Below are 14,959 nucleotides of genomic sequence, written 5' to 3' on the forward strand. Positions count from 1 at the left end.
GGGGCCTACAAGAAAGCTGGAGAGGGACTTTTTACAAGGGCATGTAGTGATAGGCCAAGGGGTGATGGCTTTCAACTGGGAGAGGGTAGATTTAGATTAGATATAAGGAGGACATTCTTCACCATGAGGGTGGTGAGGCACTGGAACAGGTTGCCCAGAGAAGTTGTGGATGCCCTCTCCCTTGGAAGTGTTAAGGCCAGGCTGGATGGGGCTTTGAGCAACCTGGTCTAGTGGAAGGTGTCCCTGCCCCTGGCAGAGGGGGTGGAACTAGATGATCTTTAAGGTCCCTTCCAACCCAAACCATTCCATGATTCAATAATTTTGTAGGTAGTACTGATGATCAAATTAACTGGATGTAAATGGTTATTTGCCTCTGCTGCCTAAGTATTCCACTGATCACTAAAATTTGCTCACCTGAACTATTTAGTTGGGTATCTTACAGACAGAGAAATAGGGAAGGCTAAAAAGCATGGAGGGAAGGAAGAGTCCTCATTTTAAAACTTCCCATTAAACTTGTCTTGTAAAAATAAAAGGGGCGCGGAAAACAGGATTGGATTCTTTTTATGGTATAAAGCCACAGAAGACATAACAAAGCTACTTAATACTGTCTTTTGAATTGGCTGAAGTAGATATGTCAGGATTAATGGCTATACAAATCTCTAGATGTACTCTGTAGGCTGTTTGGTCAGGTGGTGGGATTATAAATAGGTAGGCTTACTGATGTCACCAGTAGCAGAAGGGAACAACAGTGAGCTTGCCATGCACACGCACACTCCGCCCCTTCTACCTACATATGCTATTGAAAGAAATTCATGTGACTTTAATGGAGAAGAAAAACCTGTGTTATCTTGGAGGTAAGCAGAAAAGTAGTTTTAATCAATTTTAGCTGTTCTTCTTCCCTCTCCTTGTTTAGATGATCAGCAGAATGGCTTCAAAGTAATACTTGTATTATCTTACTGGTGAGTGTCATACTAACAATAATTATGTTGCTCACTGGGGCCTAGAAGTTCAAACGAGATTATTGAGATTATTTTAAATGAGGAATGTTGTTATTTCATTCAGACTGTAAGACTTTTCTGACTTTGATTGTCTTTCGTCTGATTTTGATCTAAAATTTTGTTTGGAAGAAAAACACTTGTTGTTTGTAATAACTTGTAAAAGTCAATGCCTTTAGTGTTTAATATAGTAAAGTCCTTGCTGTGTATTCTGTGTATGCCTTGAATATTATATATCACTTTTGTTTATCATGGAAAGCATTACAACAATTTTGTAATACTTAAATAGACTAAATACCTAAATAACTGCACAATGCCAAGATGCACTTTGCTTACAGCAACAAAGAAAGAATTTAAGAAATCTTGTTCAGTTGAACTTCTTGCAAAAGTCAGTATGCTTCCGGCACGGAATGATATGTTAATATGTTAAAAAATCAGCAGTGAAAAATACTGGGTGTAAACTTGCGGAGTGAAAGTTGAAAAGGATGAGGGGGTGAATACAGGAGTGAAGCGTAGTAGTTAAGCAAATTATTCATCAGCATAGTTGTATAGGAAAGTTTCTCTACATTCCCCAGAGCAGGCTGCTGCTGCTGCTAACAGTTATAAAGGTTAGTAAGAAGTATGCTTCTCCCTTTCCTAAATAATTTTTTCCTACTTTATAGTTAATGCTGAAGTCCTGAACCCTTTTTCAGAAAGAGCAGGGGCTTTCTAATGGAAGTAGTGGGTCATCCAAAATAGCTTTGGTGTTACCACCATCATGCAGAGAGTCAGCCTTCTTTGAAGAAATATCTTCTTCCTTCCTTACCTGTTGCAAGAATCAAGTAAGAAATGGATCTAGGGGATTTTGAGTGTACAGAAGAAAGCGGAGAAGGGGGCTAATGACAACTCTTCTATGTAGATGGGGATGAGTTTGGGGAGGAAATAATAGCATTCATTTGGGGCCCTGAATTGCCAACCAATGAGGGAGTTTAATTTAAAGTAGGACAAAGGGGAGGGAGCTTCTGCTGTCAGCGGCAGCAAAGGGGGCTATGAAAACTGCTGATTGGGCTTATGCTATGAAGAGAACTGGGATAGGACTTCTGGCTGTGCTTTGTACCACCTATCTCCCCTCACACAGTGCACAAGAAATGAGGCTTGGGCTCCAGCAGCAGCACTGACATTTGAGGAGGTAGTAAATGCAACCCTGTTCCTGAAGGTAAGAGGGTTTCCCACTTTGGTTTCTGAGGAGGATGCAGGGAGTGGAGGGAGTGTTGAGGAAGAAGCTGTGAAAGACGAGCAGAAGAATCTGGTGGCAGGTAGGTACTCAAAGCAGTTCTTCTTAGTTTTGCAAGGAGTGTTAGCCCGAGATGCTCGGTGCTTCTGTTTGGGGAACTAAATCTACGTTGTTTATACTTCATGAGAAACCTCTTTATTACATCCTAGCTTTCAGGATATTAACTGCCAAGATGCTTCTCTTGCCATCTAGTAAAGAAAATGCTGGTTTTAATACAATTTCTTAGCCTGAACTTAACTTTTTTTCTCTTTCATTTTCTTTCCTGTAATGAACTAAGATGCCTTGTTTGCTGACATGGTTATCTGTGTAGAAACTCTCTGTCCATTCTTCGTGTCACATAGCATCTGTGTGTGTGTGTATATATATATATTTTTTTTTTAAGCTTCTTGCTCAGGATAGGAAACTTTCCCTGCTTCACATTCTCTTCCAGTGCTTAATATCATGTCTGTTCTCCAATTTACTAAACCCTCCTATTTCTTGGTTATGCAAATGTACAAAACATTTTGAAGTTTTACCAAACTTAGGTAGCTAAAGGACATAACTGCTAAGAGAAGGCTCCTGGTGGCTGAAGAGCTTTCTACAGGGGAGAAGGCTTGTTGTGTTCCAAACACCTGCATAAAACCCAGAAATTGGCTGCAGTGATTTCCAAAGTCGCATCGCTGTGCTTGGCTCAATTATTCTTCCTGTATCTGAACCTTCAGCTGGGAAATAGGACTGCTGCAGCTGAACCCAACCTTTTACAGCAGCTAAAAGAAAGAGGGAGTAAAGTTTGTCTTCCCTGTTGTTACTCCAGAGCTTCCTAGCTGCTGTCCTGTGTTATTTTATCTATTAGCCACCCACACCTACACCCACATACCTATATTTGAGGCATGTGTGTATGTGAGGAAAAAGGGAAGGGTCTGTATTAGCCTCTTTCCTGGCCGCTGTGTGGCTCTGCTTTTCTTTTCCTTCCCAACCTCTAAATCCATCCAGTGCCTGCCTCCAGTGTTACTTCTAAAACACAATTTTGAACAGGAGAGAAAAGCAGCAGCAGAAAAGCTCAGATAAATTGACAATTCTTACCTCTATTGATGTTCAGAATAGCAGCTGAAAAAGCCATGAGCAGAGCTAGGTGTTTCATCTGCAGGCTTTGAAAAGACAGTGGTGTTATACCTGCTTTCATGACTAGGAGATAACGGCCAGAAGGGCAGATTCAGGTTTTGCTCTATTTGAGAGCCCTTAATTGAACTTTTCTTACTGGTCATGGGAGAAAAACATCTGTATGAGCATCCTTTTACAGCAGTTCTTGAAAAAGATTTGAGGGTTTGTTCCTAGTGGAGGTAACATGTTTGCTTGAGTTTTAAGCATTTGTTAGGTTTATTAGCGTATCAAAGGTTAAGCTCCCCCTTTCAGTTCAAACTGCTCTTTGTTTTCTTTTCCTGTTTATTCAGCCAGTTATATATTACTCAATTACTGTTACAGATTTACTGCTTTCTCTTCCCTGCTCTCCTTCCTTTCTGTCAGGCTGTTTTCATAACATAAATATAATAAAGGCTAAGTGAGTCATAGGAAGTTTTAATAGTTTTGAATGTCATTCAAGTTTTTTGTACTTTCTTTTGGTAGTAAATCTGGGTTATTTTTTGCATTTGATACTTTGTGAAAAGGTTGCAAATAGATACAAGTATCTGCTTACTGCAGAGGTATGTTGCGCATGGACATGCCAAGTTTGTATTTGTATTTTGTGTTAGTCCTATTTACTTCAGAAGTCTAAGTTCTTAACCTCCTTTGAAGTAGCATCGTTGGAACTAATTTTCCACTACACCTCTTCTTTTTTGTTTGGTTTTTTTTAGGGTTGGAGAAAAAGAAATATTTCTTTTGGCACAAGAGAATGTGCTGCAAAGGAACTTTTGTATCAGAACACATTTCTATAATTCCTCAGTAATAATAATACACTTTATGCTAATTTATAGCATAAAGTATTTTTTATCCTCTGTTGCCTGCTAGGATTCTGAGCTCTTGGCTGTCTTCCTAACAGCAAGGCAATTCTTATGCCTAGAGAGGAACTAACTATGTTTTGTTGAATGGTGTAAGACAACACTAATTCAGTGGCTATCTGTGCTCAGGAGTCGGGTAGTCTTTCATATGTTTTAAGTGAGCTTGAAAAGATCATCGTAATAATAGTTATGATTTGGCTTTGAACAGCAATGAATGAATCATTTTTCTAGAAAAGTTTTAAATTTGTACTGGACTTAATTACATTACATAAGCTTATACTGAAGTTGGTGCCCCTTTTAATGCTGAGGGGCACAATTAAAAACATGCCTGTACCATAGAGATCTGTGTTTACATTGCCTCTGAATCTCCCCTTTTTCCTTGTAATAAGAGAAACCACTGCATGAATTATGGCTCGAATACAGGCTCTTCTGTTTTCAAGACTGCCACTGCCATGGGGACAGACAATCAGACGGGCAAGTGTCTGTTCCAAATGGTCTGGAGGGAACTGGAGGATTCATTTGCTGCTCTCTCGCTTTTAGTGTGAACCAGACGTCCGAAGATTCCATTAAGCTTTCACCTTACTGTCATGGTTACCGTCCCAGTGCTGTGATTTATTTCTCTCTAGGATAAGACTTTTTAAAAAAAATTCTTTTCTTCAGAGCTATGAGGCTACTGAGGGGGGGATTCCACACATCCCATTGACTAGGAAAAACTTTTCTCTAGCAAGAGCTTTGAAAACATGTCTTGATTCCAGGGATGCCTCGTTTTCTTGATCCAGTTTATTTATGGAAAGAGAGTGGAAACATAGGTATTTTACATTTTTTGCTTTCGTTGTAGCAGTCATCTGAATATAGGCATAAGTAAGAGAACATCTGCAGATGATTTGTTGTTTGTTGGAACCTCGCTGAGTAAACTCATAATCTTCAAAGATCAGTTTATTAATAATCTTATCACCCATAGCATTACTACTGACATGTCAGTTGGTATATCAGTTGCACAACACATTTTTGTGTTGGGAGAACTATTTACCTGGTGCCTCATTTCTAGTACCATCTTACTCTTATGTAATATTTTTAAAATACCAGTATTATTTGCAATTTTGGTCTCCTTTCAGCCTTGGGAATCTGTATAGAGAAGTGCACTGTGAAATATCCCGTTACATCAAAAGATTTACAAATTGTTCATGTTTGTTCCTCTGCCTGGAAATTGAACTTAAAATGTGTTTCTGAACTTGGCACCTATTGAGCCACCTGCTAGACACGATAACCATACCATATAACCTCAGAATCTTCCCCAAATAACTAAGCAGATGAGTTCAGAACCTGAAAGCTCATATTTCTCTATGGAGCCGGTACGGCAAATATTTTTCCTTTATTTTGTCCTACATGTATCATAAGCCTGGCTTGAAGGTATAACCTAAGAATGGACAGTGCTTGACTCTCATTGATCCATACCTTGATCTTAACATCCAGCTGGTGCTTTTATCGTAGAAATAAAGAGATAGACTGTGTATCAAACAGTGATACTGATCTCGAGATGAAAGCCTAGTATCAAGGCTGATAGGCACGTTATATAGATGCCATGAGGCTGGTACAGCAAATACTCGGGCTGCTTAATGTTAAGGATAAATATTAGAATACTACAGTATGTTAAAACTAACTTAAAAGTAACCTTTTTTGCAGCACTTCTGGCAACCCAAATTTTGTGTAGAAACCTGTGTGCCTGGTAATAACTTAGTCAAGATGAATAGAATGTGATATTTCAACTAGCCAAACTCCAGTTAAAAATTATTATTTTAAGTTCCACCAAAAAGAGAGGTGCTTTTCATGAGCAACAGCAGACTCTTCTTTGAGCATGATTTAGGTAGAAGTAGAGGTGATGGCAAGTTAGAGACTAAGTGGAAGTCTTCAGATAAATGTTATGTTTTCAGGTTAATCTTAGTGTGAGAATGCCGGACGTGGTGAAAAAGTTCCATTAGGAATGAAATGAGAATAGTTCTTAGGTCAATTTTATGTTTACAGTCCCATGTAGGTCTCTCTTCTTAGAAAACATCAGCCACAGACCAAAGTAGGAAGTTCAGACATTCAGTTAGAGGGTGGAAAGAAGTGTTTCCACTTTAGAAACTGCTCATTATGGTCTGCTGATACTTTAAAACCAAAATTGTAAGTCTTCTAATATGCAGAACAAATCTTAGTGTTTTGGAATAGCTTTTCTGTCACATGCCAGAAGTTGTCTGGTCTTAAGGATTGTGATTAAGAAAACTATATTGTTTTAAGACTTTCATTAAAAGGTGAATGTGGACAACGTATCACAGCATTAGAGAGGAAAGCAATGTACTGCTGAGGAGTCTGATTACTTTGTTTTCACATAACTGCTTTTGGATCACAGAAAACAATGTCCACAGGAAGACACAATATTATCAGTTTTGTGACTTTTTTTCTTTTAGATTCTTGGCAAGCAGTGCTGGAATTGAAAGCAAAAGTTGAATGTGCCATTCAAGACTACCTTCAGTCTTTAACTTTAATTTCCTTGCATAAGAAAAATTTAGAGACTGTTTTATGTAAGAAGGGAGGAACAAAGAAGTTTTACGGTGTATACGTACAGCCATAGATCTTAAGCAAAGGTAAAGATTCATGCTGAGTCTAATGATTGTATACCTATTTCATGTATTATAAAAAGGTGAGTCAAAGCTGGGAGTGGTTGGCAGACACCAAAAGCATCACATTCAGTGATACTTGTTTGAGGTGAGATGTCTGGACTCTTTCATTCGATTGTCTTTACAACAGATATGCAATGACCAGGAAAAAGCTGTTTCTGTGTTTTTCCTTCACATTTTCAGCATTTTGGGTTTTTTTGTTTGGTTGGTTTGCTTAGTTTCTCTAGTCTGTACTTTATTTCAAGCTTGGTTCTTGATCTCCTTGCAGGTTGTTGTGGTTTGCTTTCCCAGTTTATCTGAGCCTTTTTCCCTGTTCATGTTTGTCTTAGTCTCTCAGTGCAAGACCCAAATACATGATGGGCTCTAACAGTAGACAGTAACTTTACCTGAAGAAAGAACACATTCTCAAATGGCAGCCACTTCACTTGATCCATTGCATGGGCTTCTGCTGTAAACCCTAGACTCCACTAAGGGTAGTTTTCAAGAGTTGCCTCACTTTTGTATCTTCATGCCCACCTCAAGGTAGGAACTCTGTTCTTGAGGAGCAAAGTCTACTTGCTGACTGTTAGTTCTGGGAGTTTGCCTTCATAGCCTTATGTGTTTAGCAAGTCGTAAAGATTCAAGGAAATGTCTTCGTCACTTCACATACCTCCACCACATAGTGCCCATTTCCCATTATGGGATGGTCATGGTATGAATTGTGTTTTGTAGCAGCTTTAGGGCAAACCAGCACTGAAAATCCAGAACCGACAGTGACTCTGAAGAAAATAGGAGGAGTTGAGATGTTACATTAGTCTCTGAATGGTTTATTTGACATTCTTTATGTCAAAGGTTTTCTTTCATCTGGAAGTGCTCCTAAAAGCATACTCTTTTGTGCAGTCATTGTTCTCCATTAGATTTGACTGATAGCTGGCAGTCTTATTTGGAGGAGTATTAGAGCTAAAATTGGGACAATGCAACTGTAAAGGTAGCAGAAGGTAAGTAAATTTAGGGACTTCCCATTCCAAGCCCTGATCAGAGAATCTAAGGAGTGAACTGTAATTTGCCAACAAGTGTGCCATAACATAAAGTGTGTTGTATAGAAACAACTGTACTTTCTCTGGCAGGAGGATTTTGTGAGTCCTTGTTCTTACCAACTTTAAAATACATAGACTTTTGCTGGTACTAGTTAGTATTAAGTTCAGTTGCTGAATCACAAGAACAATACAGCTGTGCAGAGAGTGTTTTGATACAAGTATAGCATAACTTTTGACTTCTTGATCTAAAACTTTAAATGACTGAAAAAATTCTAGAATTTGTTTCAAGCAACTTGTTAGAAATATGTGTGTACAGAGGAAGTAAGATGCAGCACACAGTAGTGAGAGGTAGTTGAGATGTAGTGTTTCACTGATCTCTGGAAGAAGGTTTTTTTGCTTTAAGAGACTAGATGCCAAGTATCAGATCATAGACAGGAAAAAAAGCTTCATGTGCATGGAAGATAAATCCTGTGCTCATATATAGGCTATTTTGCTGTGCTGGTGGGGGTAGGGGTGGGAAGAGTAATGGTCCTATTTCTTGAGTATTTTCATTTCAGTCTATCACAAGGTTATGCAGAGTGGCTTTACAACATCTATGTAGCTACTATAACAAGAAAAGCTGTGTATTCCAGTTCTCAAGCTAAAAGAAAAGTACTCCATGTGGAACAGATATGTCAATGCGATTGTTAGTATTCAGATTAAGAACAATAAAAATGAAAATCGAGCTGCATTTCACTAAAGGAAAGAAAACAAAAATATCATCCATAATTATACTGCAGATGAAACTGGCGTTTCAGACTGGCCTGTAGACAATAGACACTATTGTAAAATACTCCATTTTTCATGTGTTTGATTATGTAATTATCAAGTCCCCATTTGGGACGTTCAACTTGCGAACTAACTTAAAATGTGGATTACTGAACATTTATGTCTTATGAAATACTTCCCCTTTTTTTTTTTTTAAAAGAGGTTATCTATACATATGCCTTGAAACATATAGCAGTGATTTTTTGAGTGACTTGCATTGATAACTTCAGTCATTTACTGGACTATGATGAGCAGAATCAGATAGTAATGCTGCAGTTGTCTCCAAGCTTTTTCCTAGCAAGTAGTGTTTGATCTTGAAGATGTGCAGTGGTGATGCTGTGAAACCGTAATCTACAAAGAGGGAACTGAATAAACAGGAGGAAAGTTGGTACTTTCATGATCTTTGCTTAGTGTAGAAGACAAATTTATTCTGTGAGTATTAAAGATGAGTATTGGGCTGGGAATGCTTATAGGCGAAATTAGGGGCTTAAATATTTTGTATACCTGTTGGCCAAAACTGATGTATCTTCCTAAACAAAACAAATTAATGTACTCAGTGTAGGCCTGAACTCTTGTTCAACTGTTCCTTGGTTGAGCAGATGATGTGCAAGGTTTCGGCTGTCTGCTACTATGGCGTAGCTGTGGAGCAGCATTATCGTAATAATCGAGAACGCATTATAGTAATTGCTTGGGGTTGAGAGGTGAAAGGCAAGAAAAGCTCTAGAAGAAGTTTTATTGCAGTGGCCTTTTTCCTCTCGTGACGTGATCTTAGTAGAACTAGATCCTTTTCTGACTGAATGAAATTAAAATGAAGTGCTGCTTGTACTTTTGGCATATATAATTTTGTGAAGTTTGACATAAAAAAATGTGTAGTTGCTCTTTGTATAAACCAGTGTTTTTCATGGTGTCGTAAGTAAAATTAACAAACTTAAGTCCATCTGTTGTGCAGTAGAAGGTTTTTATTGTACTATGTTTAATAAACTTTTTCAGTACCTGAGGGATGACTGAATTGCAGGTAAGGTCCCTCATGACCTTTCCTGTCCTAGGTGATTGCTATAGAAAACTTGAGAGACGGTTCTGATGTTGGAGGTTAGATCCAGAATAATTTCAGTGAGAGGGCTATCAAGCTGTCTTTGTATAGTGTCTCATGTAATTGTGCTCAAACCGGGAAGTTAAGTGCTGTAAACATTAATATTCCTTGATACCGAGATTTGAAGAGGTGGATTTTTTTTTTTATGCTGTAGCCTTTGGTTGTGCACAGATCTAGCAGATAGGTTTCCTCTTTCTTTCTGCAGTTTTTTGGGGAAAGTGATCCTTATCGAAAGGAAGTGCTGGTGATAACTGGAATATCCAGGTCACTGTCAGTTCAAGTATTTCTCATTATTTTTAAGTGCCTTTCTCTAGTTACTGATAGTTAAAAATATACTGCTCATAACTTTCGAACAGGAATTTTTTGAAAATCAAATAAATAGATGCTTTATTTATTTACTGTGCCAGACCTTTATTTTAACAAGGGCTTCCACACATTCAGATCATTGACACTATTATTTTTTTTTTTGGCAAGCAGGAAATATGTTGAGATAGAGCAATGACACTTTATTCTGTAGAAGTGGGATCTGAAACACGTAAAATGTTGACTTTATGGCCTTGCATTTGATTTTAAAATATGTATTGTTTTTCTTCACAAAATGATGAAGTCTTCTATCTGCATTTGGCTGAAAGAATTCTTTAATGTCTTTACAGTAACTGTATTCTGTCACAAAGACTGGTGGGAATTGCAGGTGGGACTTCAGAAATTTAAATTTCTGAGAGATATGAATCTATTCTCTTGGAAACAATATAATCTCAGAAGATGAGGACTAGCTGAAAGACTTGGTGTAAGCAGTGGGCTGCAGGTGCACTGGTAACAAGGGAAATAAAAACTCTGCCCAGGCTGCACCAGCCTGTGTTTGTGGGACCCTGTGAGAGTGTTGTGGGTGTCCTTCTGGCTGCCTTTTCCAAGGCTAGGAAGAATCAGAGAAGAAAGTTGTGTTGGTTTTTTGTGTTTTTCTTTTTTTTTTTTCCTTTCCTGCTTTGTCTTAGTGTTTTTCTTTTTTTTTTTCCTTTCCTGCTTTGTCTTAAGCAATTGGTTAAACAGAAGATGACACTCAAGCTGTTGCAGTGCAATAGGTAGCTGGAATTGTTTATCTGGTGATAAAACAGTGGGGAGCACATCCCTTCAGGTGAGTTGAGATTGGCAGTTTTAATGTCCGGTGTAGGGAAGGTCAGTCAGTCGATGGGGCTGGGACCTATGGAGACAAGGAAAGATATTGTGTAGGATACTGCATTGTGTAGGATACTGCAGCACAATTTCCAAAGGTGTTCTTATATTATGAGTTGTGGCCTTATTTGGTTAAAATTTCTCTTAACTCCCTCTATGTCATCGCTAAATAAGCTGTACTTTGATTCTTCCCGCAGCTTTCCTTTAGTTCTGTAGTAGCCATGAAAATAAAGAGTATGTTTTTGGTTGTTCTAACTCCTTCTAATGTTTATTTTGAAAATTAGAATAGGTCTGCTTAGCTCTTAGCACATGTGGAAGCTACCTGAACATGAAAGGTGCTGTGAGTGAGACCATTTACTGAACACCTTTTTTCTGACCTCTGAAGTGTTATTTTTGTATGATTGGGAATTCATTCTCTTTGTTATGGCTGTATTTTGTCTTACTAAAAATCAAGGGTTTTCTTCTTTTCAGGAGAAGAAACCACCTTAACCACTCTCTCTGTCTTTTTAGCAAATTCATTAAAAACCAGCAGATCTCCTGATTTGCTTACTACCTGGTAGAGGTGAAAAGGCAAGAGGGAACTGGGCTTTTGTTTGTTCTTTATGATGGATAAGTGTTTGAAATGATGCTGTAGACTTGGAATTACTTGGATAATGCTGGTTTTACTTTTTGGTGCTTGAATAAAATGGCGTGTGGAGGATGCCTTTGTGAGAGAAATCACCTGTATCAGCTTCTTGGAAGCCCCATAATACAAAAGAGGAGGGGAGGGTTGGTAGGTTAAAACTACCCCTGCAGGTGTGTTTCCACCATCCTGTCACTTGCTGCTTTTGATTTACACCTGTAGCTGTAATAATCATGGTAACTTGAATTGTTCTTGCTGCCCAATACCAGCTGTGGGGCGCTGGGAATGCAGGGCTTCCGTTACCTGTCAGGCAGCCTCTCCTGTGGCAAGGCAGAGAAACAAACTCAGGAAATGAAAAAGCTGTAAGACCAAATGTAAATACTTTGGGCGAAGAATGAGAGATGAGAGAATTGGTGAAAAATGAAGAAAAAAGAGACACGGCATCTGGAAACAGAAAATGAAAGTATTGGGATCCCTGTTGTTTAAGAAGAGGTTGCCAAAAACTCAGCATAACTTCTGAGAAAGTATACTTGGAGATTTTTCCTCCTTTTGTGTGGGGCGGGAAACTTAAGCGTAACTAACCATAAAGAACATGCAGATGCGCTAGAGATGGGTAGGGTACACAGCTCTGCAGTGGTGTGGGGGGGGATTCAGCCAACCTTGTTAGACTGGCTGACCCTGCGTGTGTGTGTATGTGTTCTTTATAAATACATGGAACTTCATCTATATAGCTGTTGCACACAAGTTTTGACAAGAGTATTTTATCAGTGCTAGCTCTCTACAGCGTAAGTTAGACACTGTATAAATAAAGCCGCATTTTACTGATGTGGACCGTGCGTTTATTGCTCTGTGTGATTGAGCACTCTCTAGTGATAGCAGAGTTCCAGCAATGAAATTGCGTTCGTCTGCTTAATGGAAAATAGAGTCCACTAGCATTTGCAAACAAGTATTTCTGTGGCATGTAGTCTTCAAGGATTAAATTCTGAGTTCAGTTGCAATAAGTATCATTTAATGGTCATTTGAAGTCACTTGCAAGTTGTAAGAATGAGTATAGAAGGGGAAAAGCAGTGCTGCTTCACTTTGGGTTTGGATTTTTTTGGTATTAATAACAGGTTATAGGGTGAGTTTTTAGGTTTTTGTTTTTTAATAGCTGTATTGGTGTTCTGTATTGGCTAATAATTTCTTTTTGGCAGTTATATGAAAGCTAAAAAAAGTGGGGGAGGAGTAAAAAGAAGTTTGATTCATACATTTTTGCAATGTTCACATAACCCAGAAACAACCCAGGCGAGTTGCTGTAGAGACCAAAGTTAAATTTGCAGCTAACACCACACATCTCAAATTGTACATGGGGCGCACCAAAAGTAATTTAAAACATTAACAGAGAGGAGGTATAAATTTTGATGGTGAATCCTCATTCAGTGTGTTTGGAGGTCTGTGGGTACTTCTGATGAGGTTTGAGAGGCTGTGAATAGTTAATTATTCAGCACGGAGTTCTGAAGTTCAAAACTCTAAGCACTTTCAGCAACACGTCGGTCATGTGAAGTCTCATTACACAGTCGACTTTTGCAATGCTGCTCTGGACCTTGTTTCTTCTTCGTTGTGAGTGACTTTAAACTTTGTTTTCGCAAGAAAGATGTGTGTTTCTAATTGTTGTACGCTAGATCTCTTGTTTTAATTCGTAGGACAATTATAGAAGTTAATTTCTTTGGTTACGTTTAAAGTAAACAAACTTTGGTACAGCTCCAGAATGTAAATTGCAAGAGTATTTTTGGAACCTTTGTGTATTATGTTTAAAATGTACTTTAACTGTCTGTGAATGTGGCTCCATTCAAGCTTTTTAAAAGAATGTTTATAAGAAATTAAAAAGTTCTCATGAACTTTGTGTTTCGGTTTTGTTTCTAGTGGTGAAATTCTTAATAATAGTATCTTTTTTTAATAATAGTATCTTTTCCTTGTGACAATATTGGTGAATTGTGGAAAGTTATTTGAATAAAAGGGGATGACGGACTATATGTTGTAGGACATGAGAGTCCTGCCTTCAGAATTTATGGTAACATAAGTATATTAAGAGATGTAGAGAGTTTTCCTTTTATACCATTTTGGATTTTTTTTTTTTTTAAATTAAATAAGTGAAATTTATTCATTGATCACTCTGCGTTCAAGAGTACACTGCTTTGTCACTAAGATGGGAAAGGATAGTGAGAAAATTAAAATAGGAAATCAGCATAAATAGGAAATCAGCATAGGTGAGGGGAAAATGTGAAAGCATATTGTGACTGAAATGTCAAGAAATATTACAACACAGTAGTATTGGTTATACTGCTATTTTATTACTGTATAGAAGTAAATAGACTAGAGCTGGTAGGATTTGTTTGAATGATTTTAATAATCAAAAGAAAAATTTGGGGAGGAAAAGTGTGATTATTCCCTAGCCTATCTATCCTATATGTTAAACATACTGTCAGTGCAATTTGGCTTCATACTGCATAGTACAGAATTTCTGTTTATACTAATCCAGTAATTCTGTTTGGAGAACGCACAAATAGGGTCCTTTGCATAACCCAAGGGAGAAAAAAAGTAATTAATTTACTTTTTTTTTAATATATATTAAAAAACCCTTTTTGTTTTGGGCTTGATGTTTATTGGGCTTTTTTTTTTTAATATTGTAGATACCTTAGCCTGTTGTATCTTCTGTCACCACTGATTGTATGTTGAAAATATTCTCTCATCCCTTCCTTGCACATATCACTTACACAGTCTGAGTGAAAAGAATTGTGTGGTTCATTCCTGTTCTGAGACTTGTTAGTTTGCCAGTATGGAATCATATCTATAAAGACATACTTGACTTTTAATTTTTATCCATTTATTTCAGAAGAAAATCTAAAGCAACGCCTCCTCCATCTGAAACAAAACCCATTGTTGTTTCTCCATTTGATGACACAGCATCAGCCAACCTCATCATGGAACAGAAAGAGAATGTAGTCGATAAAGATATTGAACTATCAGTGGTCCTGCCAGGAGATGTGATCAAGTATACTACAGTTAATGGGAGGTAAGTTACACAGAATGACATTTTTGTTTAATTTTCTTTTCTTGCTCTAGTTTACTTCAACCTTCATCCAGGTTTTAATCACTCAGTAAAATACAAGAGTTTTGTAAGCCTGGACATTGAGTGTATCCAAAGAAGAGCAACGAAGCTGGTGAAGGGTCTAGAGTACAAGTCCTGTGAGGAGCAGCTGAGGGAACTGGGGTGGTTTAGCCTGGAGAAGAGGAGGCTCAGGGGAGACTTTATTGCTCTCTACAACTACCTGAAAGGAGGTTGTAGCGAGGTGGGTGTCGGTCTCTTCTCCCAAGTA

At 38.0% G+C, this 14,959-nt stretch overlaps 1 protein-coding gene across 1 annotated transcript in view; it reads left to right on the forward strand.

Annotated features, from left to right (window-relative positions):
- Nucleotides 1-14,959, forward strand: part of COBLL1 (cordon-bleu WH2 repeat protein like 1) — a 54,380-nt gene that overhangs the window by 1,087 nt on the left and 38,334 nt on the right. The window contains exons 3-7 of the mRNA XM_019470901.1: nt 2,113-2,290; nt 6,689-6,840; nt 9,321-9,401; nt 13,126-13,202; nt 14,476-14,655. Coding sequence (XP_019326446.1) covers nt 2,113-2,290; nt 6,689-6,840; nt 9,321-9,401; nt 13,126-13,202; nt 14,476-14,655 — 668 coding nt within the window. The remainder of the gene's footprint in view (nt 1-2,112; nt 2,291-6,688; nt 6,841-9,320; nt 9,402-13,125; nt 13,203-14,475; nt 14,656-14,959) is intronic.

The sequence above is a fragment of the Aptenodytes forsteri genome, unplaced genomic scaffold, assembly GCF_000699145.1.
Source record: "Aptenodytes forsteri isolate BGI_AS27 unplaced genomic scaffold, ASM69914v1 Scaffold255, whole genome shotgun sequence".
NCBI lineage: Eukaryota > Metazoa > Chordata > Aves > Sphenisciformes > Spheniscidae > Aptenodytes > Aptenodytes forsteri.